This window comes from Blennius ocellaris (assembly GCF_963422515.1).
Source record: "Blennius ocellaris genome assembly, chromosome: 8".
In the NCBI taxonomy this organism is placed as follows: Eukaryota; Metazoa; Chordata; class Actinopteri; order Blenniiformes; family Blenniidae; genus Blennius; species Blennius ocellaris.
In genome coordinates, this window is record NC_137657.1 from 6,364,657 (window position 1) to 6,388,288 (window position 23,632).

The window sequence follows — 23,632 nt, forward strand, 5'->3', positions numbered from 1 at the left end:
GTATGCGTGTAAGTCTGTGCTTCAGCCTGATCACACTTATTGATTAAAGCGGCTCTGCTGCTGCACACGCACCATATTAGTCTTCATAACCGCAGTAATGAGGATGATTACAGAGTATCTGAACTAATAACAAAACGCATCTAAAAGAGGCACAAAGGGAACGTGAGAAACTGGCAGCCAGGAAACTAATTTGTGATAAATAATATGATTATGATGCCGCCTTTGCTGTCACTATCGTTTGATTTGTAGGATTGCGTCTGACAAGTTGATAGCGATGCAACAGATCGGAGAGGAAAAGGTCTGGAAGAAGCAGAAATAATAACCGTGTTATTTTAGTGCACAACATTTCACACATGTATAACTGGGCCTGTATTAATGATTTATTCTAATGTGAAAAATGTTTGCTTCTTAAAATAGAGTCTGGAAATGTTGATATGTGCGATCAAGAAACTTCTTCAGTCGTTCTGTTAGTGTGACTCGTCTAAAAGTCTGCGATCGTTTATCACAGCTAATTGACAGTCAAACTGTTTCACTTATTCTCATTTCTGGCTACTTTCCCCGATGACAAATGTCTTTTTGTCTGTAAAAAGCAGAGGCGTTCAATAAGCCTTCCCGTTACAAATCAATATTAATGTATGGATCCGTCCCCAACTAATGGATCAGAGTTAATCAGATGAACACAGAAAAAAATTAAGGAGCGTACGAAGCCACTTTTCCCATGCATAGCCGCACAATAAGCCGGCCTGCTTTAAAACCAATGAGGACTCTGAAACACTACTTCATCCCACAGATTCAATTCGAGGTGGATTGAATTCGCAGAGACAAATAGTCCAAACGAGTCCAAACTGAAGACCCATTTACCCGGCAACCATTTCACCAAATGAAAACGCAAAAACCTTTTCTGAAATGAAAACGGTGAGTTTTTACTTGAAACGTCGTCGAGTAAACGAGGGCTACTTTCTCACCCCCGTCTGTCTGCCGACCACAAACGCGACATCAAGGTCTTAATGTGAAAACAATCCCTGCATGAGCTCCGGCACATTTCCGGTGGCGGGACAGCGAAGGTGGATGGAGTCAAAACAGACTCCCATGTAATAATAAAAACATGTCATTCATTTTAACTCACTGATGTGTTTTTAATGGATTCCTTGACATTGATGGAGTTCGTATGGCACCGAGTACACACTTTGTTGGTGGAAGCGATTGGTCGGGGACTTCCTGTGAGGCTTTTATTGAAATAGGGAAGAAAAATGGAGTTCAACTATAAAACTGTGACCTGATGTGGAGCTTCGGATGCATACGGGGCAGAAAAGATCATATCTGGACATTTTTACGTGTAAATTATTCAGGTTCAGTTGAAATTATTTGCAGACATCCTCACACGGCTATCTGCATTTTCTATTTACGTTGTTCAAACTGGCTTATTGTTGTTTTAATCCCTTCGATGACAAATCAGAGTCACAGTGACGTAATCTGCACTGGGAATGCAGACGTTAATGGCTTATAGATTTATCAAGTTACATGAATCCTGGTTGAATGCCAAAGAGTTTCAAGTGTCTGAAAAGGAAGTTATTCTTTCTTATGGAAATTTCAATGAGTTTTATTTCTTTCATTTAGTTTGACTCAAAACGACGACAGAAGTTGAATCATGATGTCGTAATGCTAAAAAAAACAATGTTACACTAAAAATTACCCAGAAGTGTGTGCGCACATGTAACCTGTGCACACATGAGCTCCATCACCATCACATCGAGCAATTTTTGTAAAAACACCCATAATTCAACTGCCATAGGAGACTTTTTTTGGACATTTCACTGTGTTTTGCAGAAGGTTTCAATGAAGTTGGCTTTATGTTGAGATTGTTGTTAATTTCGGGGGTACATGTTTTGGTTTTGTGGAAATATGGACATTTTCCATCACACACATATATATAAATATATATTCTGCGTGATAACAAAGAAAAGCTCTAAAGTGTAAACTCAAAGGTGGCTAAGGCACTATTTTACCAGTTTGGTCCACTAAAGACAAAATTGACCTGTACGACACCCCTGAACTCAGATATGTGTAACACTGCTGCTGTAGAGTGCTAAAAAGAAATTGAAATAAGTGAATCCTGATTTTAAAAGAAGCTTTTTCTCTTCTGGTAATTCATACATTGTCGAACTCAAACTGGATCTCAATCAATTTAAACAGGTTCTGAATAGGAGTCAATCATCCTTTTCTATTGAGCTCACTGAGGTGGAAAGTTTTGCTCTTTAACATTGCATTTTACCGTTTATTAGTTTACATTCTAAAAAAAATGTGTTAAACGAATCATCAGGTCTGTGGAGAAGATCTGCTCTCTGGCCTTCAAAAGCATCCATCACAGTTCGTTTTATTAATCTAAATACAGCTATTCATTTATGCATGTCCCTGTGTGAATTAACATTTAAATAATATTGTGACCTTTATGTTTTCAATGCTGCTGCTAATAGTGAGTCGAAAACCAAACTTGTACGACAAAACACTTGTCACTTACTTCTTTTCTTTCCCCCCTTTTACTTTTAAAGCCAGTATTTTTCCCTCCAAAGCGACTTTGTAAAGATCAGAAAAGGATTCGGCTGCAGTCAGCATTATGGTAATGGCTCTTTCCTTGTCCACGCTCGATTTGGTTTACTAATAATTACTTATGGCCACCGCGGCCCGGGGAGATCAGCGGAGGGGAGAATGTGAATGAGCGCCTGCTGCGAAAAATGAAGAGCCGCGTTAAAAAATGTAGGGACGGAGCCGTGATGAAGAGGACGCACCATTTCCTGGTGAAGTGAGCCAGTCACGCGCAGATGGAGAGCGGCGGTGGGAGAGTGAGAATACGATGGCAGAATAAGGTTACAGCCTTTAATGAATTTCCACTCATTCGTGTGCTGCCACAGCTGAGAACTGAAACAATGCATGATATACAGTGCAAACATTAAATATTTAAGATCACATATAACATAGATGAAGAAGCAAAAGAAATATCACAAAAGTTCCCTTTTCTTTTCTGCTACAGTCTCAAATCAATAGTTTAGATCTTTGGGATCGAGCGGTGGCCTCATCAGAACGAATATCTGCGATTGCCACTAATCCAAATACAAGCAAACAAAAGCCGGGGCCTTGAAGGGCTTTTATTTAAGGGCAATCATGTTTGACAAATGAGATTCAGATAGGAGGGAGCATAGCACTTCAAAAAGCAACACGAGCGCTGCTCCACTTGTAGTGGATGTACGTCTGAAGAGAGATTGCTGAATACTTGAATGAAAAGCCAGGCGAAAGCTTGGGAAAGGAAAATAACGAGACAGAAACGCCACGACGGGGGGGAAAGACACTGAAATGACGCAGAAAAGCAAACGAACAGAAAAAAAAAAAAGCAGTTTTAATCATTCGTATTGGAGGAATGTTATCCACAATATTACCGCCGACATGTATGAAAGGAGTTTGAATAAATGAACATGCAACTCCGACTTGATGAAGCCCATCGTTGTGTATCGTGACATTTAAAGAAACCCACCCATACTTGATAAACCCTAAAATCCAGTTTCAACTTTAATATCCAAAGTATTCCAAGCGAGGCTTGTAACGCTCAGATTATTGGTAATGATTGTGAAGGATCAAGAGATCACACTCCCTCTAAATGTCAGAGTCTGAAGAGCCAAACAATCAACAAGAAAATTGAGTCGACGTTCGAAAGCTAATGGGATGAACATGCTTTACTATCAATGAGATGTCCATGAATTAATGGATACTGACTGAGCGCATCAGGCGGAGTGGACAGAGAGTGTGTGCTCAGGTTGGCAAACAGACGTCGTGTGTGAATTAAAGTCTGAACGTAGCCGAAGACGAAAAAGATCTAAAGGACGTGCCGTTGTGTGGTCGTTAAACAACCTGGTTTGACGTCCCTCCACAATACATGCAACGTGCTGAATGCACTTTCACTCATCAGTCAGACGATTAAGGGTGACTACTTAAAAAAAAAAAAGAAAAGAAAAAAAAGAAGTGGCATTGGTGTATAACTGCGGAGAATTGAGCTGATTTACACCAGGGATCTATTCATCATGGCCCCTATAGAAGAAATGTTATCAAATTATTCATTTAAAATATTTTTGCTTGTGGCCTTGCACAGGAGAAAGACTGTGAATCAAAGGAGGAAGAGACGGCTGCAGTTATTTCTGCACTACACTAATAATTTGTTTCACAGTAAACAAACAACGATTAAGAAATTCCCCAGTCGTCAACATCAGTGGCTCACAAACAGAAAACCAAGCAGCACCGGTTTGTGAGTTGGATATGAAAGGCATAAAAAAATGGGCTTTAAAGTTTTAAAAAATGAGGAAAAGTGGAGTTGGTACAGCTCAACAATGTCTCTGTGCAAACATATGATTTTGAAAACGTTGCCGCATAAACATGACAATTCTTCTCAAAGGAAAATGGAAAAATGAAGTGTTTTCACCCGAAATGTTGAACATTTTAGTAAATGGAGCCTCAAACTTTGCGTTTGTGGGACGTTTCTGGTCAGAATCTATCAAAAGTCATCCAAAGACTATATCTCAACCTGCTGCAGACGATAACTCTCATATAAATCAGTCAGAAGAGTTGGTTGTGTTTTGAAGTGACAAATATTATAGCAACGTTATGTGAACAAAAAATGTGTCTGATTCAAGGGCGACTGCACCAGAGAGAAAAGTACTTTACTCTGTTGGTTTGCAGGAATTATCACGACAAAGAGTTGCTAAGACAGTAAAAACTTTCTTTTAGTGAAGCGCCCTGCTGATTTTTTGGCACCGTTTCAGAATATTTTCAGTTTTTTTTTTTTTTTTTTTTAATCAATGGAAAAAGTAATTTATGATCAAAGTGGGGTCGCTGGATGACTCGCTCCGAGCATTTCCAGAACTACAGGTTGTGTGTGCTCGGTGTGGAGGAAAAAGCAACAGAAATGCCATGGGGGCCATTAAAGCTCATTGATGCAAATGCCAAATTACAGGATTTGGATAATCTGCTGCTAACATCGCGATGCCAGATAAATCACATGTTCAAAGGTCAAGAGGAGTCCATGAATGAGGAGGTCAGGGCTCGTACATGGAACCAAAGAAGGGCCGAGGCAATATCACACAGGCTGAATGCAGCGGAAACACAAACCACTGCAAAGTGAACCACAGACAGAAGAGCCCGTCCTACCTGCTGAGGGATTATCTGCTCAGATGAAGATGCGAGATTGACGGCGAACACGTGGTCCCTGCAAGACACGGAGAAGCAAGGCATGAGCTGGGTCTCTCCTTTCTGTCAGGCTTGATGCTTCGTGAATACAAATCTCCATCACCTCTGATCCAGAGCTACACCAGGACCAGATTCCCAAAAGAAAAAGGAAAAACATCCCATCTCACTCAATGGGATTGATCGCAGCTTTTCAACAAAGCAGGCTGGAAGGTGGATTAGCAGGCAAAGTTTATTGGCTTTTAGGCTTCACAAAAAAAAAAAAAGTTTTCCCCAACACCACTAGTTTTACAACTATTGACAAAACCCACATGAATCATTCTGTGAAGCGAGGCGTGCGCTCTGTTGCATGCGGAAAATATTAAACCAATTTTGGTGCATTACGGGTCCGTCCATACCTGCTTGGACAGACTTCTTGGTAATGAGAAGAGTGCAGTGTGGATATCGGCCAGAAAAAACTGCAGCCAGATTTATTATGCACAATGAAAAATAGGCAGCCGAGCTGCAATGTTGTACTTTTTAGATGATTAACTTGCGAGATCTTGACAAGAGAGGAGGAAGAATGTTCGGTCAGGATCAGACGTTCTGCCAAAACCTCCAAACATGAAAAGCTGTTTGGTGACGAGGTGCAGCCAGAGCGATGCTATATGCTGCTGAAAGCTCGAGCTTGGATCTACTTACCTTGTGGAAGCGTTAAAAACCAAACTGAAAAAAACCTCCCTGCTTTCAATCTGCAGGAACAATCTGATCCTGGTAACAAGGCTTTATGTATAACATCTTAACTGTTGACTTTTATTTTTCCCTCCATCCCACGGCCCATGCAGCCGCATACATTGTTCTTTGTTTTTCCACATGACCCACTTGTCTCTCGCTGCGTCGTTACTGCAAATAAAAGTCTGAACCCACTTCAGCTTAATTAACTTTACTGGTTAAATAAAAAGGCAAACAACTGAAAGCATTGTTTATGCAATGAAACGGACCCTTCGGGGGTTTTCCTGGCTGTGGATCAAGACATGTTAGGACGACCATGAAGAAACGTCTGGGCATCGGCGGAACTTTGTGTTCATAATTGTCCCATTAATGGGATGAAGGAGAAGTAGAAAAAAAAAACAGCAATAATGCAGTTAAACTGCATCATGAAAGTCTGATCAGCGGGGTCTTTGTGCAGCCGAGCAGATGATCAGATCTGCAGGAGCTCTTACATACGTGGGCAACTTGGAACAAATGTAGTGAAAGTTAAGTCAATGACCGGCCGGCTTCTCGCTCGAGTTCAAAGGTCGACATCAAAAGGATCATTCAAATCTAAGCTCTACATTTATAAATCACCGGTATTTAGTGCTCTTTAAGCTGTTCAGAGTAAAACATAAACCCGGCATTTAGATAAAAAGTATTAGCCACACCAGACTAAAGCTTTATTCAACTGAACTGAATAACGGATTGCAATATTTGAATATTAAGTGATTTCACTCTTGGGTATATTTGATAATAAAACAAATATAAGCCATTATAGTTGGCCAAAATTTGCTCTTAATCACTTATTTCTTTATTTCGTTGTAAAGTACAGTGAGATGCCTTGTGTCTTCATGCTACTAGAGAAATACACTTGCCTTATTAACTAAATACTTGCATCCTGCAATATAATGGGTTATTTGCAAAAAAAGTGATCAACACCACTGGTTCAGCTGAGCAACACACAGGGGCTTAATTTGCCGTAAACATTGTTGACATTCATATTCTAGGCTCCAAATATATAATAGGTCTCTGGGCATGTGGACTCCAACTTAAACTGGCAAATCATCTTCAGTAAACTGTGAAATCTGCACCCGGTCAATGTTCAATGAGCACGACCACGAGTGTCGACTGACCGGGCAGCGATGTAGAGCATGTGGTTGATCCTCAGCATCCTCTGGAAGTCCAGGCCCAGGCGGACGGTGTCATTGTCCGACATGAGTCCCTGGAAGCTGGGGTAGAGGTAGGAGGCTGCATGGGAGGGGAACAACGAAACAGAAACACACAAACCCTTTAAACACTCTGAAGTCCACAAACCAACAGACAGACATGTGGCTTCCCTTTGAGGTTTTATTCAAACATTAAGAGAAAAAGTCAAAGTTCAAGTTTGGCAACTCATAGAATCATGAGAATAAAAAACAAACAAAAAATAAACGTTGTGTGTCACTGCTCTTACAAACAGCCAGTTTCACATACAAAAAGAGGCACAGGGACAACAGCAAGTAAACATTTATCGACAGTATTATTCACAGTTTACCAAACACAGACTGAAGGTTATAGTTTGGCCTATTGTGCTAAAAAATCGGAGCATACATTGTATGCTAATGTGCACTTGTGGAGGTGGAAGGAAGAAGAAAAAATAAAAAGCAACCCAAGTTGCAAATTAGGCAGCGGTGTCACAGGAGTCAATCTGATTTAAATATATGGCTCCTGGTAAGCATTTCTGAGCCGACACGTCTGCGAAATGAGCCGAGCGAGGACACGGAAACAAATCAAACGGCGCTCTGTGGAGAGTCTGTGTCTGTCTGGACAACCTACATTGAAAAAGCATCATCTGCCTCAGAGGTCACACCAATTCAACTCTGATTCTATTTAAATATCCTCACCTGGCAAAAAAAAAGAAAGAAAACGACCCCAAAGTCCTCCAATATGAGCAAATGAGAAAGTGTCCACCGCCCGCTCATGCGTACACAAACGTGTGTGCATGAGCAGAAGAAAACTGCGATAAGATGAACTGGGAGAAGAAGTGATATAATAGAAAGTCAGTGTTGCACTGTTGGCTGATTCCTCCTTTCTCCTCCGCTGCATGTTAATTTTGTTTTCCCTTTGATTACTCAAGCAGCCGGATACCTCGCAGCTCGTCATTTAAACAATGGAGGACGGTCTCCAAAGCTTAAAATAACAAAATGACAGCCAGTCAGGAGACGGCGCAGCCTGGCAAAAAAGATGGACTAAAAGAGGAAGAGAAAGCTTGCTCCAGGCAAAAGTGAAATTATCCTTCCTTGCCACCGACACCAGGCTGCCTTGCTCACATCACGGAGACCTCCCCCCCGCCGTTTCCTCCCTCAGACCGGGCGAAGCCTCAGCTCAAGGCCACGGTGCTTTGGGTCTGTAAAGTACTGTATTAAGTGCCCTCCAGCCTCCCACCTGACCCGGGCTGCTGCTGAATTAGCAATCCCCGCTAGAAATACGCCACAATCTGAAATTAGTCCCTCTACAGGGAGCCGCACGCTCCCTTAACCACTCGTCTCGAATCGACTGTTTAAAGATTTAAAGGCCTAATGTCTGGCTGAGTGCTGGTCCTCGCTGTTCGTCCCGGTGAAGAGACTCCCACTGGCTCGGCGGCAGCCACCCCCCCCCCCCCCCCCCTCCTCCCGGCATTTCTAATTACTCTTCAGCACTTTCACATCCTGTAAAGTTCAGGGACGACTGGGCGGCTGCTCGGGGCAGACTCTGGGTTCAGGTGATGCTGTGAAGGGCGACACTGAAGAAACGTTCAGCTCTGCAACCTGCAAATCTGATATCCAGTTTTCAATAAGGACTCACCGATACCACTTCTTGAAGGAGGAGCGCCAATATCAGTAATAATTGAATGCCATAAAGCTTAATGTATATCTGTACGTTGTCAGGAACCACCTTACAGCCGACGGTACGCAGAGCGCAGCGTCTATCTTCGCACTGTCTGACGCGTGTTGCAGACTTTTCACCAACTGACAGGGCTCACTGTTAACGAGCATCAAACTTCCATCATGTTTAGCATGTAGCATGTAGCACAGCTCAAAGTAAAAGCTTCCTGGATCGACTGAGCTGCTGAACCACTGAGTGACATCGGGCTGAACTCTGCTGGTCCCAATGTCTCTGGTGATTAAGGTACTGATGTAGAAATTATCCTTTGCCTGCTGGTCTTATTTATGCAGAATATGTTGCATTTACAGTCTCTTATTCTCGTCAAACCCGTGCTTCTCTTGCATCCTGCGGGCAATGTTGCTGATGCAAGTCAGAGTACTCCATGCAATCGGACCACATGGTATCAGTGCATCCCGAGTTTTTAAAGTTTTTTTCTTTTATAAACTTGCACTGTGTCTAAAAGCTTTCCAGTGAACTGGCAGAAAGAAATCTCTAAACAACAAAGCAGCGATCAGCAAAAACGAGACCGAACATCTGAGCTTAGTATTTCCTCCAATGCATTTAATGAAAACGATCCCCACAGGGGGGAAATTTCCACATCTTTAGAAACCCAACGTCATCACCTAGTGAGCCGTGGAACGATGCTCCGGCATCGCGGAGGCTGGAAAACTCAATTCCTGGATGGTGTTTCATCTTCTGACTTAATGCTTGAAGAGAGAAGCGTCGACATCGATGCAGCCCTGAAGGCACGACGCAGCGCCTCGTTTCTGCACTTTGTTTTAGTCACTTGTGCAGTTTCCACAAAATTGGGTTAGAGAGCTAAATGACGACAAAGTGTTTTTATTTTCAGGCACCTTCCGAGGCTCCTCAGGTCGAGAACAAACATGCAAACAACAATGGAGGCAGTAACCATGCCTGGTAGACAAACATGTAGCCAGGGGACTCTGCCACCTTTTGTGGTGGAAAGATTACTTATGTTTTAAATAAAAGTATTTTCTCTTTCTAATTCATTTACAGGGAAAGACACACTTTAATTAAAGTGCAGCAGGTGAGAGTGAAATACTGAATACATGAGAAGTTAAAGGTTTTTACAAACTTTAGCCGGAGGCGAAATACAGTGTTCAAGAGGAAATCAGACGTTTCAGTTGATTCCCACCAAATAAACACAAAGTTTAAATTAAACGAAATACTACTTTGAGGCTATGGAGAATACATTTTTGATCACATATCAATATTTTGAGGCCATGACGTGTTAAGTTGTGGTCATAAAGTGCGAATTTGTGGGCACAATTTAAAGGTTTATTTCAGATGTGATGTCTGGGTTTCCATTTCATTTTGCACGAACAGAGACATTCCAGTAATGATTCTTGTGTAGTATTAGTTGCAATACAAATTTTTTTTCCTCCACTGGTCTGGCGCCTAAAAGCAAAAATGAAATGAGCTCAATGAACCTGCTGTAAAAGCTGCATCTAAATAATGTTCTTCAATAGAGAAATAATGCTTTCTGTATAAAGTACTTATCATGACACGGTTTGTCATGAGAGAAGATCCCAGTTCGATTGTATGAAATCTGCATGTTCTGCTTGAATCTTTTATAGTTGCAGAGGCAGATTAGTGGTTGACTATAAATCCCCCACGTGCTCAGTCTGTAATGACAATATTGGCTCGAACAAACTGCAGACTAGATAGATCGATGAATGGACGAACGTGTGGGATCACACCGCCATCCTACACAACGTCCCGTAAACGGACCACGACGAGGCGACGGCGACTTGCGGGGTAAAAAGATCAACTCGTTCCATAAGAGTTCAAGCAAACAAAGTAGCGCGATTCATAACGGACGCCTCGTGTAGTTGTGTGGCGCCCGGTGGCTCGCTGTCACCTGCTGGAACCGGAGGTGACAGATTGCTCTCATTACACCTGGAACGGAGCTCCACATATAGCACTATTAGCGCGGCTATTTCTGCTAATGGTTGCGTTGCTCTCTTCCAGATAGATCAATTACAGTGTGTGGGCCGTGGTCTCAGCCACCTCTTAAATCAATTATGGTCCATTACGTTTAGCAGGCGAGGCCTCCTCCTCCTCCGCAGACCACCCCCCCCCCCCCCCCCCCCCCCCCCCACAAAAGCCACCGGGTGTCCGTCGATGGGTCCCGCGGGTGGTCGCACGAAGCAGCGTCTTCAGTGCGTCGCAGATGTCGGAGAGTCTGCTTCTTCAGAATCGCGTCGGAGCTGCCGGCGCTCTTAAGACTCATTTTATCACGCTGCGAGGAACTGGTGGGGCTCGGTAACAGCTCAGTATGAGCTTCCACCGACTGTCTCTCAAATTATACTCTGATAATTGTGGTGTTTAGCTGCGACAATGATTTGAAAGAAGAGACTAGATGAGCACGAAAAGTGTTATTAGCATTATTTAGGACGTGCTGTGGTTATAATCAAACGCATTGTGTCACAGAGTGAGGTTTAAGAAATGTCTTAGAGAGGACAATTAAAGGGATACAATACCATTAATCGACCATCTGGACTATTTCTTTCAAGCAGACTTGCCTGGTACATTCTGTCAACCTCCTTCAACAAGTTCCTGGGTGAAGACTTACTGGAATAATGGATGAGAAAGTCTTGAAACTTCTGCACAGTACAATATGTCAGAAACTGTTTCATACTTTATCCAAACCAAAGAAAAATTTTGATTTTTTTCTTTTCTTTTCTGCCGTTTAGTTCCGGTTGATCATCAGAATCATCAGACACGAAATCCAGGATGTCGTTAAAGTGACAAGTTCTTCAATCATGAGACACTTATTTTTTTTCCCCCATCGCTGTCTGCTTGCAGGATTAATGCTGAAGTATCGAACTCGAGTGACAGTTTGACTGGCAGCTGCCAAAACAAACAAAAATAAACCCAGAGTTAGTTTGGACCAACACAAACTGTTTGGGAGAGTTCAGGCTGAAGGTCCAGCCCAGGAGGGGAACTTTCATTTTCTCACATTAAAAAGCTACGAATATACCAACATGTTATTAAAGAGTAGTTAGTACATTGTTTTCACTATGCATTTCTTTTACATCTTGAGGTTGGCAATTGCTTTTCAAATTATAATCTTCAAATGAAGCCATCAATTTTCCATAAATTCTGAAAGTTTTTGTAGTTCGCATGTTTGGCTCTTTATTACCCTGGGCTGTAAAATTTTACCTGTACACCTTAAACACTGAAGGTAAATTGTCTCAGTTTGTTGTTTTTCTTCATACAGAGTTGTAGTTGGCAGCAGTGTTTAAATGGGTTACCAAGATAATTTTAAAGAAAAAGAGTGTGTGTAGTGTTGTGTGAAATGTGTGAAAATGTGTTTGATCATTTCTTCCATCAAAAAGTGGCAAAAAAGTGAAAGAAGGAAATGCGACTAGTTCACATGAGGCCTTGACTTATGATCAAAATACAAATACAAAATTGCTTATCCCAGTAAAATGGATTTCTAAAGTGTACTTGCTCAAAAGGCTCAAACTGGCAAATTTACAATGAGATAATGTGAAAAATGAGCTTTTCCACTTATCGTCATGAGTGATCCTGAAGTCAAAGCCAATTGAACTCCACAAATGAAAAGAAGAAAAAAAACTCCACAAAAGCAACAAACATTGGACTTAAACGCTTCGTCTCCAACTCGGCAGTGATGATATATAATTTTTCGGTGACCCTCGATCCATTTTTGCATGCAGAAATGGATTGCCATGGCAACACAACAGATCTTTGAACTCACACTCTCGGCCCACGATGCCGATTGGCTCCAGGTCCTGGGGGAACGGCGTGGCTCCCGAGGACGGCCGAGGTAAGAGGGCGAGTAAGGCGAGGGCCAGCAGGGCTGGCAGGACGGGTGGAGGCGAGCCGGCCGTCGGCCTCATGTTGGCAGGAGATGAGACCTCACCAGAAACACATGGCCCACAGCAAACTCATCCAACCCGACCTGAAAGGAAAAGATACCAGTGTGAGGAGGAGCCGTCCCTCAGAGGCGTCGCAGGTTTTCATGTCCAACAACATTCCCGCCCCCCCCCCCCCCCTCTCTCTCACCGCGGGACCTTCGGATGCCACAAAATTCCCTCCGGTATTAAAAAATACACGACTGAAAAAGCAGGAGTTAGTAATAAGTCCATTTGACGAGATATTATAGGTATAGTGCGTTTGCGGCATTAAGAACAATTTGGGGTTTGCCGTTTGGCCCACAAACACCTGGGCACGCCGGCGAGGTGACATGGCGGAGCGAGTCCTCAACCTTGGAGCTACTTTTAGCTTTTAATGCACCAAATATTTGGAACGAGCTCCCAGAGGACGGATCAGACTCTGATTCTCTCTTAAACAAGGTCGAAGACCTTTCCGCTGCTGCTTTTTATTGAAGCAATTATTCATTTTATGCTGTAAGACTTCCACTTAATTTACTATTAAGCTCTGACTTTCAGCCAGTTCTTTTTTTTTATTTTTTTTATTTACCATTCACATTCTCTTCCCTCTCATTTGGTGCAGTGATCTTGATGCGAAGCATTTTAAATTACCTTGCTGACTATAAAGTTGCAGCCACATAGAAACAACACCAGGAGCTAGATTGTCCTCACTTGGTGACTGATACATACATACATGTGTTCTTTTTTATGACGGATTCCTTTGAAAAGCCTCCCAGTTTAACAATGACAGCCGCGATGCTTGGAAGGTGGCAGTTAAACTTCTGATTAGCATGCAATGCATCATGTCAATGCGGCGATGTGATCGAGTGTAGAGAGGAGAAAGTGGAGATGAGGAGGAGGCGGTGGAGGAGGAGGAGGAGGAGGAGGAAGAGGAGGGCCGCCGCCCGCCGGGGCTCAGACTGGCCATGGGAGACCAGCCTCATCCACGACCGCCCACCGACGTCTTTCACAGGTGACGAGGTATAATTAAAACTTTGTGAAGGAACACCTTGTCCCCCCCACGCCTCTGCCATGACACCAGGTCCTGATCAGAGTTTTTAATTAGTTTCCACATCTCTATATTTAAATATCATTAAAAAAAAAAAAAAAAAAAAACCTAATGGAGTCTCATGATTTAATAAATGTCTGAGTGTGTTTCTCCTCGCGGTTCAGCCGAGACATTAATCAAGGTTTAAGAAATCTGAGGACACGGACACAGAGTCTCTAACCTCCTTGTCTCAGCAGACGGATCCTGAGATGAACAACTTCTCGTGACGAGCGACACGATTTGAGGTTTCAGAGTCGGCTGGACGCAGCTGCAGCACAGAGGAGGCTGAGCTCACTACCAAAGGATTATCTACTTTAAATGGACACTTAATGGAAGACACAGGTCACGGACATACGACTGGAGACCTCACTAAGTTTTTATATCGACGTGCTAAAATTACGTTAAGCATGTTGTACAAGGAAAAATAACGATTTCATTAACCATATATATATATATATTTTTTTTTACAGGACAGGAACAGCACACAGAGAGCAAAGAATAAAGAATAAATGAAATAGGATAAGTCTAAAAAAATGACATAAAATAAATAATTATGTACAATATTATATAGACTCTTAACTAACCTTTACTAAATAGAAATAGTAAAAAAGAATAAAAACTCCAAATAAAATATAGAAGTGTAAAGTGACAGGTGACGTTAAATATATATATGTTTTTCCGTTTTCATCTGAGGAAAGATTTGTTTTTTACTGGACAACCTTTTTAAAACTACAGCGGTTTCCACAGAAACGACAGACACTGAAAACAATGTTATGATGTTGGGCCACTAGTGGGTGCTGTTGTTTGTTTTTGCAATATAATGTAAAACCACACACGTACACACAAAACAATATGCTATAAACATTAACAATGGGAGAACACCGACATTCTCGTGGGAGTCATGGCACAACGGAGGAAATATTTTTCTTATTGTGTGACCACTGAACTCTGTAATTTGGCCGTGGCGCTCACGTGCAGTAGCACCATGTCACTGGTTTGTTTTCTCCCGTTCCCATGGAAACAAGAGTTGGAGCAGAAGAAAGGGCATCTCTCACAAAACAGACACTATAACAATATATGTAAATGCGTTTGACTTTTTAGCACCCGTACTGTTGGTTTGGACTAAAAGGGAGAAGAAAAAAAACCTAAAAATGAAATAAAATTATTGTTATTGGATGAAAGTGTATGATGAGGGTTTTTTCTTCTTCATTGTTTTGAAAAGTTTATATTGTTCACTTTTCATTGCAATAGCATCTCGAAAGCGAAAGCACAGGACAGCCCAATTTTCTACATTTAAGTGCGTTCAGTCAAGGTTTCCCTGCATTTACTGTACAGCGAGGCCATTATGTTTGCTGTGTTTGTTGCTCTGAACACCTGATGCCAAACGCACAGATGTACACACAGTATGTTCTTTGGGAAAGAGTTGGCTGGTGGAGAGGAAGTGAGTCACACTCTGTGCTACTATCAGACATAAATAGGAATTCATTTTGCATAATTGCAGGAACAATACGGCGCCGAACAAAGGAATGCCGGCACTGAAATCAAGCTTCATCAGCGGAGAAAGAAAAAGTGAGATGTTATATTACCAGTGACGGTGTCTTGACAAAGGGCTCAAAGGAACGCAGAGGGAAACAAACCAAAGGAAACAACGGCGACGACAGCTCGTCATGCCAAGCTGCTGTAACTTTGTCTACCTGCGTGAATTCAAACCACATAGCGTGATTTTTCTAGAAACTCTGACAGAGGAGCTCTGAGAATAGATCCGCCTGAAAAAGAAGAAAAAAAAAAGCTTGGATGGAAGTTGGAGCCTGTGTGAGGATAATTAACAGCCCCAGACATTGTGCGCAGGACCGAGAGTCTGCATGCAATGTTAATTTCCACATCTGTTTGATATTTGAGGAACGACACAGTAACAGATGGATAGAAGAGGGATTTGTCCAAACCTACTTCAAACTGTGATGACCTGCACTCCCCGCCCGCCACTTTATTAAGGGCAACGTATCCTCCACGGGGGCACTCACAGCCCCCCCACCCCCCCACCCCCACCCTGGGCTTGGCAGCGAGACTCGGGCCGTATGCTTTTAAGTGGGAGCAGAAAATTAAGTCAACAGAGACATGAACTGCCATCAATATTGATAATAGCCTGCTTCATTTACATGCAGGGAAAAAGGCTGCATTTAGCAATGAGGTCAAGCGACGATCACAACGACATAAATCGACCAAACTAGGAAGAGTGCCTGCGTGTGTTTACTTTGCAAATTGCAACAGCTTGCGCCGCCCGCCTCGGGCTGCATACGCGGATAATACACCTGATGAATAAGCTTCATATGGCAGGTTTCACATTTCTTCCTCCTGCCAAGAAGAGCTCAGCCATTAAAACAAGCGGAATATTCTCCACTGGGAGTTTTACGTCACTTATGTTACAAGATACACAATTAATATTTTTCTAACTCTGTTCCAGTGTGTGTTTTGATGGTTATATAACATTTTTTGTTTGAGATTCACACAATGATGTTTCTGTGTTTTATTATTGGAAGCATAGGCTTTGACAAGCGTTTTATAGGCTTATCATCATCATCATCACCAATAATAATCATAATAAGCAGAATAGTATTAGTACTGGCATGGTTATTATTAGTAGGTATAGTACAAATCAATGTGGTAAACAATGGTAACAATAATAAACAAAATAATGATATGAATGATGATCGCAATAATAATGAATGTATCAAATATATAGTAGTAGATTAGCTACAAAACTCAAATGGATCAATTTATCATCCCGATTTGTTTTAACTGAATAAGTAGCACTATTGCAACAAACTAGAAATAAATCATTGTTCTTCTGAATATCATTTAATAATAATAATAATAATAATAATAATAAAACTACAAAACTCAACAGGATACATGAATAAGCAAATTATTTTTATAATAGAATTAGTAGCAATTTTGTTCTACAAAATAGAAGTAAATGATATAATTTCATGGTTATTATTTTTATTTTCACTTATTATTATTGTTCCTGTTATGATTGATTGTGGTATTAATAATTTTATTTTTAAAAAAAGTACATATATATAAAGAGCTTTAGTTCAAGTGTTGTTACAAATTATAAATTAATCAGTTCTCCAAAGCAGTTCTCTCGACGCAAAACAAAAAGAACAAACACAAAAAAATCTGCATCACTAATTTGCTCCTGTCAGAAGACGCGCACACAACCACCTGCAAGACTGGTGACGGAGGAAGGCGGGAAGGAAGGAAGGCATTATTTATTGACAACCGACTTAGCAAAAAGGAAAGCAGCCAGCAGCGTGTGGTGACGAAGATGATGATGACGATGATGATGATACAAAACAAGTCAACAACAGTGTGTACTCCCGCTCACACACTGAAACTCCAGCTAGCGCTCCTACTACAAGTACTACTTCATCATCATGCAGAGGTGCTGGAGACGTTTTACAAGCTTTATCACTTTTGAGAGTTCACTTAACAGATGAGGAACTACGTGATGACAAGCCGAACGACGGAGCGGTTTGCCTCGAGGCTAAATCAACCCTTCGCCGTTAAAAAAAAAAAAAAGAAACCCAAACAACACTGGGACGGTGGCGTCAGAAAACATTACAACTAAATAGACAAAAGCATACATCATCACTGACACTGTAAAAACAACAACAGTCTCCTACGGCCGTTAGCAGTTGTCAAACCGGTTCGGCTGAACTGTGACACATCTGAGTCATTTTTCCACTGGAGGCGAAGGGAGCTGGCTGAGCGAGAATAGAGACGTCAGACGCTTTAAAAAAACAAAAAAAACAAAACATGAACGAGCCATCAGCTCAAGACAAACGTCGCAACAGGATTACAGCCTTCAACTTCAGATTAAAGCCGTTTGTATAATTATTACAGCGGAGGAGGGCAACTAAAGAAATAAGAAGTGGTGTAACCGACGAAACCAACTTTCTCCCATCATGGATTCTGGTTAACAGAAACGCAAAAGGAAGAAAAATAATCAGAAACGGGAACCATTTGAAGTAACTACTAACAAATCTCCCTTGAAAAGTAATGAAGACATCTGATAAAAAACATTGTCTGGTTCCTTTGGTTGAGCAAACTGCTCCCGAAATCCCTAGAAAGTGTCTTATTGTGGTTTTCTTTGACACACAAACTCCTGAGAACTGAATGCTGGAAGCGACGGGACACCAAGCCGATACAGTCTTTCGCCACTTTTTGCACACGCTTCATGCACCGACTCGCACGGCTGCTGCTGCCAACTGCGGCCGTGCAAAGTGCTCTTACAGAATTGGGGGCACGTCTGGGGTTCAGTGTCACCCAAGGACACAGTGACGGGCGTGTGTGTTCTGTATCAAAATGGCTCCTCGGTTTCGTCCTGTTCGACCTTTCGCATAATCCGATGCGGCACAAACATCAGCTTGCCACTAAGCCCCCCGTCACTTACCTGCTCGGTAAATATGGAAACACATCAAGTCTGATCAGGAATCCTGGGCCTTGCTTGATGGAATCTAACAGTATCTAATGGGTTAATGACTCCCCGTGCAGACTGAGGAGGCCGAGGGCGGCCGACGAGCCGACAGCTGTCGAAGGGAAATCGGCCACTGCTCATTCCGTCGCCTGTCTGCTCTCTGTGTTGTCGGGTTTGGACGGGGGTCTTGGATCACTTTGTTTTTTAATGGAGTTGACTGCTTCGACCATCTGGGAGACACTGGCACTTGGTTTCAGGGAAGCAGATTATCCGACACTGGTTTGGACCATGGCTTGATAAGCTGCATCCACACAGAGCTGGCGCCATTTACAGGGTCAATTTTAATGAGATTAAAAAAAAGAAAAAAGAAAAGAAAAGAAGACGAAATAGAGATCTTGGTCTTTATTGGTTGGCCTTCATGATGCCGCAGAGTCATTTAAATTGAAGCATAAAATCCTGCAAGTAAATTTTTATGCTCCCCAGTCCCCACATGGACGGGGATAACGGTCCCTCACTTAAAATCTAAATTCCAATTTTATCCTCAATCAACCGCGTCGCACCTGTTAACTCTCGGGACGTTTACTTTTTGCCAACACCTGCTGCGCACAGCCAAACATCAGAGTGTGATACTGATGCAGAATCACCCGTCTAATATTACCCGACCTCACCGGTGCTTCAGTGGCGGGGGGGGCTGATCCACCAGCGTTTGGACTACCGCTCTCACCTCACACCTCTGAGCGACTGGGGATCCCACAGTACAACACACAATACTCTCTGCTAGACATTCTGGTTACACGGCGGCCGGTATAATGAGCGAGCGCTTCCCCGGACCCCGCGATGATTTCAAACACAATTAGCCACATCGCCCTCTGCTCTCAGCAGGCCATTGCAAAATATGCTTTTATGCCGAGCGCTATAATAACAGCATGAATATAGAAAATAAGAGGATGAGTCAAAATGTAAGGGATCTTCCTGGGCAGAGAAACTTGCCAGGAAGAGATTAGCACAGACACTGTTGGAGAGGAAAGGACATAAAGGAGCACGGCGGTATAATGAGGCAGTCCTCCTCGTTAAGCAACTCCAGATAGAAATAATCACATGTTCAGACACTAAAATAGCGTAGTTATGATATTCAATTCAGTAGCAAGTCAAACAGATCTGAAAACAAAAAACTTTCAGTGCGTTTTGGGAGCGCGTTCACACGACAACGGTGCTCAGAGGCACTGAAAACGACCTTTTTGAAATCAGCTCCCAAGGCGGAACTTTTTAAAAAATGCTACATTTCAATGGAAATGAGGGGAAAATGAAACATTTTGAAAATGGTCCGACTCCATCTCTGTGGAAACGGGGCGGAAAATGCAACTTTTAACAAAATGCAGCTACTGTGCACGGCACCCCAGATGTATTAAATAGTTCTGCAGCAGAAAAAAACAAAACCTTTATGCATCCTCGAGGTGCAATTAGGTGACAGGAGCGACTCTTTAGAAAATGTAAAGAAATTAGATTATGCACAGATTATGTACAGTGGCAGGCCTGCTGCCAGTAATAGTGCGAGTAATTGCTGTGGTAGTTAAGGCTGCATTAAACAAATAATACAGCAGGTATATTAAAGCAGCATGATGAAAAGCAGAATGTGCAGAATGGAAACATTGCACAGTGTAAAGGAAAGGAAAAAGTCTCTACATGCTCAGTAGATGGACAATCAGAAAAAACGTTTCCTCCAGGGTGTCATGACTCCATATTCCCCTGGGACCTGGTAGTTTTATTTTGAAAGTCACCATAACAGCAATCCAACTTGTTCATCCTTCCACACGAATGTCCATGTACTCCTGTTGTGAATGTTTATAGCGTATTGTTTTGTGTATACGTGTGTGGTTTCATTACAAAAACAATCAACAGCCCCCACTAGTGGCTCAACATGAACACTACACTGTTTCCATGTAAACGGTTATTGCTTTCAATATGTTGCCCAAAACTTGTTCTCATGGCGAATCAGATTCATAATTCCACTAAACTGTAACTTCAATTGGCATTATTTACCACATACAACCGCCTTGATAACATTGTGTGACAGGACATGCAAAATGTTACGAAAGTTTTGCATTTTCAGAAGAAAACATTGCCTCAGTCACACCATGTTGCGGAGTATTTGAAACAAATGACATTGAGGATGTAAACAGAAACCAAATATCCGTGTGACAGGACAGATCAAATCAAGACGCTGACAAAAATAGCAAAAAGAATGAAATTCCAATCACTACAAACCAGAACAAATGCGCTTTGCAGGCTTCATCTTTTAAAGAAGTTATTTTTGTAGTACACAACTTCAAGTCATGTTTTTTCCCCTTAAAAAAAGAAATGATGGGACTGATTGGTTGGAGCGCTTTTGAAAACACGACTGTCAAATCAAACCCCGGAGGCTGGATCACTGGCAGGAGCCACTAAGAGCTCTGAATGTCGGGGGATTCTCAAAGAGGCTGTCATCAGTGATGGAGCGGCGTCATTCATACCCGCCGAGCACGACTCTCCACGACTCGTTTCATGAAGGACTTGTTCATCTGGATGAGCTTCATCTCATTCAGCATCTCATTTCATCAGTGTTTCCCAGGCTGGGTTCCTGAGGATTACTGTGACTTGATGGTTTGAGGGAAGTAAAAATAAAACCATTCTGAAAACTGCTGGAATATTCTTTAGAATCTCTATTTACAGATGAAACTATTTACATCCTCTGTTCATTTCATCTCAGTTGGAGCAAATTGTGCTACTCTGCTCATTGCTATACTTCTGTGTGCGATATCATCATTTCTTGAATATAAGCTGATGTCAAAATAGAAATTAAAACCTTTACAGGCTTAACTGTAGAATATTTTTCTAATCTAATAATGAATGCATCCACACATTTTGAGATATGGACTCCCACGACTGCCCAATAGTTGTACTAGAACCAACAATAGTCAAGATTATATATTAAATTAATAATACAACTTTCTACAAAACATCAGACGAGGTACATGCCGGACGTGAAAATGTTAGAAGTATTTGTTTTTTCCTCAAGCTTCTCATCGCTATACTCATACTGTCTCTTAAGTCCATCAACGTATACATCAACGTCTTGGAACCTTCGGTGCTTCAAGATACTTTAGTGTCCATTAGTGTATCTGTGCCACCCTTAATACCTCCATTAACCTGCTCCAACGGCAGATAATCTCCCGTGTAAACATCTTCCTGCAGGCACGGAGCATTCAAGCACACATAAGCACCAAATATATCATGTTCTGATAAAATAAAGGAAACATGAAAGCAGTGTCTATTGTGGCGAGCAGTCGTATCCCACAGCTGCAAGGCTTTTCTGTGTGGAGTTTGCATGTCCTTCCTGTGGATGTGTGCGTTTCGTCTGTAACCTCTGGCGTCATATAGCAACACAAAGACATTCTTCTTACAAGCGATGCGATTCTGCACAGGACGCTAGTGACAGCTCCCCGTTACAACTTGGCGAGTATTACGTTACCAGTTTTGGTTCTCTGTATCAGCAAGAAGCTAAAGATTAGAACTACCAGTTTCAAGCCATCATTTTCTAATTGCTGTGCGGTACCAGCTCCTCCTCCGATGATTTCTGGTTGTTGTCAAAGCGTTCTAATCACATGGGGATTGTTATGTGACAGGAGGAAAAACAACACATGATATGAATGGAGCGTGCAGAGACAAACGTTCCATTGTTCAGAGCTCAGCCATATTGTCCCTCGCAAAAACTCCCTCTGGAAGGTTCATCAGACCACCAGTCTCTGCAGTCTCATGACATGAATCACACAGCTCATCACCATGCGCACCGGCTTGTTTTTCTCCCCCTGACATCCCTTCTCTGGTTGGAGTGCGCTGCACACAAACATCCACAGCTGACAGTCAAACACAACACATCATGTGATGCACAAAACTTCCTCAAGGCTCACTTGAAACCAAAATGTATTGACCGGATTTGACTTTTCCTGTTGGTTCCTTCAACTCTACCCTTCAGCCCACACAAGACGGGGGAAACTTTGCTAATTAGATTTCCAATGGCTAACCATGTCGACGTCGCTACAGCAAATTGGAAATGGGATCAAGAAGCCTTGAGCAGTAATTGAAGGAACAAAACCCAGAGGACGGAGGAGGTGGGCTCGTTTTACAGGTAGTGTAATTTAATTCAGCCTTACGCAAGAAACTGACAAAAAAAAAAAAAAAAAACGACAAAAAAACCCAACAAACTTGTCCAACTGGCCTTCAGCTCAAGAAGTTTACATGTTGACGTACCAATATAACGTCAATGCAACCTTCTACACCTGAGATTTTCCTTAAATGACAGAAAAGCCTTTAGTCATTGACCATTCCGATGTGGTGCATGTCAAACGTATAAACACTTGATCCAGCCAGGACGTCCAGGCCGGGCGGCTGAATGTAAACATGTGGGATAAAGGAGCTCGGGGGCTTTTGGTGTGTTTCAAAGACCCTGCGGTGGCAGAGTGAGAACAGCTCCGGGGGATCGCTGTGAAAACATTTTAAAAACTCCATTAGCATCGCTGGTCGAAGAGGAATGACGGCTGGCTCCTTGCATTTTTCTGAGAATAGAAAATCAATGGTCCCCGTAGTCCTTCAGTTCTAGGATGAGTATGTCGGCTGCCTGGTATCGGCATAATGCAGTCCCGTCCTCGGTGTCCGCGCCATGCCACGGCAGGCAAAGGGCTCGGTGGCATCCGGGATGAGATGTGTCTGTCAGGGGAGGTTGGGACCCTCCTTGCCATCAATGCCACTCAGCCGGCTCCCGGGGGAGCGCCGCTTTAACCTCGGTGCCCACAGAGTTCAGACAAGTGATGGCTTCTCCTGTCGCGGAGGCCATTGATTGTCACCCCGTGTCAGACGACTCCACTCTCTCCTCATCGAAGGATCCCCACAGATTAGAGCGTGGCGTATACTTGAGCTTCCATGGCAGGTCCTCAGAGAGTTGATATCAAAGTAAAACTGAGCTGACAGGAAGAGACGATGCAAATTCTGGAAACTGCTTCAGCTCTGGTACAACGTACACCATCATGAGCGAGAACAATGAGAGATTTAAATGGATTTTACCAATCTGAAAAAAAAAAAAAAATCATGGACAACAATATATATTCTTACTGAACACCAAATCTTCAGGAAGACTTAAATATTCAGTAAGACTGGATACAGTTGGCTAAATAACAATTTTCTACATGGTGCCTGGAGTCAGCCATGCTCTCAGGACTCCTTTCTGCAGACAGAGAGTTGGCCAGACTTCACACAGAGGGATCTATGCAGGACTCAGACAGTGAGACG

The 23,632-nt window shown here is 42.4% G+C and overlaps 1 protein-coding gene across 2 annotated transcripts in view; it reads right to left on the minus strand.

Moving 5' to 3' along the window:
• Positions 1-23,632, minus strand: part of sema6cb (semaphorin 6Cb) — a 201,060-nt gene that overhangs the window by 77,184 nt on the left and 100,244 nt on the right. For both annotated transcript variants that reach the window (XM_080501600.1, XM_080501601.1), the window contains 3 exons: positions 12,608-12,811; positions 7,092-7,206; positions 5,191-5,248 (listed from right to left, as the gene is read on the minus strand). In XM_080501600.1, coding sequence (XP_080357726.1) covers positions 5,191-5,248; positions 7,092-7,206; positions 12,608-12,749 — 315 coding nt within the window. In that variant the 5' untranslated portion in view covers positions 12,750-12,811. The remainder of the gene's footprint in view (positions 1-5,190; positions 5,249-7,091; positions 7,207-12,607; positions 12,812-23,632) is intronic.